Source organism: Nestor notabilis, unplaced genomic scaffold (assembly GCF_000696875.1).
Source record: "Nestor notabilis isolate BGI_N333 unplaced genomic scaffold, ASM69687v1 scaffold30324, whole genome shotgun sequence".
NCBI lineage: Eukaryota > Metazoa > Chordata > Aves > Psittaciformes > Psittacidae > Nestor > Nestor notabilis.
This window is the reverse complement of record NW_009924777.1, coordinates 334-2,821: the sequence shown is the minus strand read 5'-3', so window position 1 is coordinate 2,821 and position 2,488 is coordinate 334. Positions and strand designations below refer to the sequence as shown.

The following is a 2,488-nucleotide window of genomic DNA, read 5'->3' as shown; positions in this document are numbered from 1 at the left end:
AGAGCACTAGCATGGGAGTGCTCACTGCCACATGCAGGGGTCTGCACTACTCCTCCCACCACGGGGACACGGAGGCATCCTCCCAGCACAGCCTCTGCCCTCACACCCCTGCAACTTCCGTGTTGTCCAAGATAAGGAGGACGGAAAAGGGCAGGAATGGGGGATCCTGCTGGGTCCCCCCGGGGCACACTCGAGGTGGGCATCAAGCTGCTGGGAAACCAAGGGGATGGAACAGCCGGAGCTGGTCTCCAGCTCTGTCCCTGTGAAGCAGGGGTGGCCCCACTGCATGGCTGCTGGCACAGGACCTGTACTGGTGCTCCTGCGGCCGCAGCATCTCCCGTCCCCGCTTGGTGCCCTTGGGCAGGTACCGAGTGGGCAGCGGGAGCAAGAGCAGCGGTATTTACCCTCCCATGCTGCAAAGCCCTCAACCAAAACCACCACCACAGTGTCACCAGAGGGCATCATCCTGTCGGGAGGTGCTGAAGCCTCAGCAGCTCCTTGAGGAGCTATTTACTGACTGTTTAATGAAGTTCATTATTAATATTAATCTCACTCCCGCTCTCATTCGCTACCTTTCAATGGAGGGATGCTGGTAGGACAAGGGCAGCCTTTGGGTGATGGACAGGAGGCTGCCAAAATCCACTCACCAGAGCTGTGGCAGCACAACCCAACTCCCCAGCAAGCAGCTGAGAGCCGGGAGCAGCTGCAGCAGATAGAACCACAGCACTGGCCACAGCCTGCACCTACCTTGGCTGTCCAGGCTGATGTCCATCACGCCGTGCTTGACCTTCATGTGCCGGCTGAGGTTGCCCTTCAGGTTGAACTTGCTGGAGCAGTAGGGGCACTTGAAGGGCTTGCTCCCCGCATGCAGGTGCATGTGCCCCAGCAGGTTGTACATGCGGTTGAAGGACTTCCCGCAGACCTGTGGGCAGTGCTCCTGTCACTGAGGGCTCCTCACGGCACCGGGACCCACCACGACCTGACCCTGCAGCACCCCATTGCTCCCACCAACAGTAACGGGGCTGCTCCCTCCTCCCTGCTGCGGTAGGGGCCTCAGGGGTGCTGTGCTGGTGCTGCTGAGAACTCCAGCACCTCTAGTGCTCATCAGAGAGAGGCACTAGTTGTCCTCCTCCATCAGTGGTGCCCACTGTGCAGCTCGGAGCAGACTGATGAGCTGTTCGCCCAAGCGAACAGAGGGAGGCATCACAAAACTGTTTTCCTGCAACCGAGGATTCAGCCCAGCCTGGCTGGGTTCCTCTGGAGCACAGAGCACCAGGGCCTGCACTAACCCCCCACCCCGGGCCTGCTAAGCCCCCCCGGCCTCCCTGTACCTTGCATTTGAATGGCTTCACTGGCGAGTGCACAATCATGTGGGTCTTGAGCGTCTGCTTCTGCACGAAGGTCTTGAAGCAGATGTGACACTGGTAGGGGCGGACGCTGGTGTGGATCAGCATGTGCCGCTTCATGTTGGCCTGGAGGGTGAACTCCCGCCCGCACACCTCGCACTTGAACTCCTTCACACCCTGCAAAGGGTTCGAGAGCCATGGGCAGAGCCTGGCCCCGGACAGGCAGCAGCAGCCATGGGGTCACTGCACAGACCCCACCGGAGCTGGGCACGGTGTGGAGCACGGACAGGCTCCTCACACTAAGCTGAGCTTTGGGGACGGGTGTCTCTGCCTGTGGCAGGGGTTGGAACTGGATGAGCTTTCAACCCAAAGCAGTCTGTGATTTCGTGATTCTGTGACTGTCAGTGGGCTGGACCCCAGGAGCTGGGGTCACCTCATCTGCAGCTTGCCCAGAGCACCTCCTGCTCCCCTCTCTCTTCTGGAGGTGCAGCAGGCACCACTGAGCTTGGGGCCTTCCCTGTGCTGCCCCATGGGCAACTCCCTGCCTCCTGCCTCACCCCCAGACACTGTCTCAACCATCCTGCAAATGTGTTTGCAGCCGGTATTGAGTCAGTGCTGCTGAGCGAGAGCAGAAAAGGAGCTGGGGACCACGGGTGCCAGAGCCCATCCTTACCCATAGTGATGCCCATTCACTGCTAATCAATGGCCCTGAGCAAATGAACCAGGCGTGCCTCTGCCACCCACAGCACCCATCTCCCTTGCCTCTGGGTGCATGGACACCCCTCTCCCCTGGCACCCACATCCAGAGCTGGCACATCCCCTCCAGGCACATCATGGGCAGCATCCCCGGGTGCCCTGTCCCCTACCTTGTGCGTGAGGGAATGCTGCTTGAGGTGGTGGATCTGGCTGAACTCCATCCCACACTCGGTGCACACGAAGGGCCGGACGTTCTGGTGCTTCAGCATGTGGTTCTGCAGCTGGCTGCGGTAGTGGAAGGACTTGCTGCACTCCAGGCACTGGTAGAGTGTGGGGCCCTGGTGCGTGGAGAGGTGCCGCTTCAGCTGGGTGAGCGTGGAGAAGTCCAGCCCGCACTCCACGCAGACGTGGCAGCGCCCGCTTTCATGCTTCACCTCGTGCGCCTT

At 60.7% G+C, this 2,488-nt stretch overlaps 1 protein-coding gene across 1 annotated transcript in view; it reads right to left on the bottom strand.

Annotated features, from left to right (window-relative positions):
* Positions 1–747: 747 nt before the first annotated feature.
* Positions 748–2,488, bottom strand: part of LOC104404352 (zinc finger protein 710) — a gene marked incomplete at both ends in the record, with an annotated part of 2,070 nt that continues 329 nt past the window's right edge. Inside the window, 3 exons of the mRNA XM_010012762.1 lie at positions 748–922; positions 1,332–1,523; positions 2,213–2,485. Of these exons, the coding sequence (XP_010011064.1) occupies positions 748–922; positions 1,332–1,523; positions 2,213–2,485 (640 nt within the window). The remainder of the gene's footprint in view (positions 923–1,331; positions 1,524–2,212; positions 2,486–2,488) is intronic.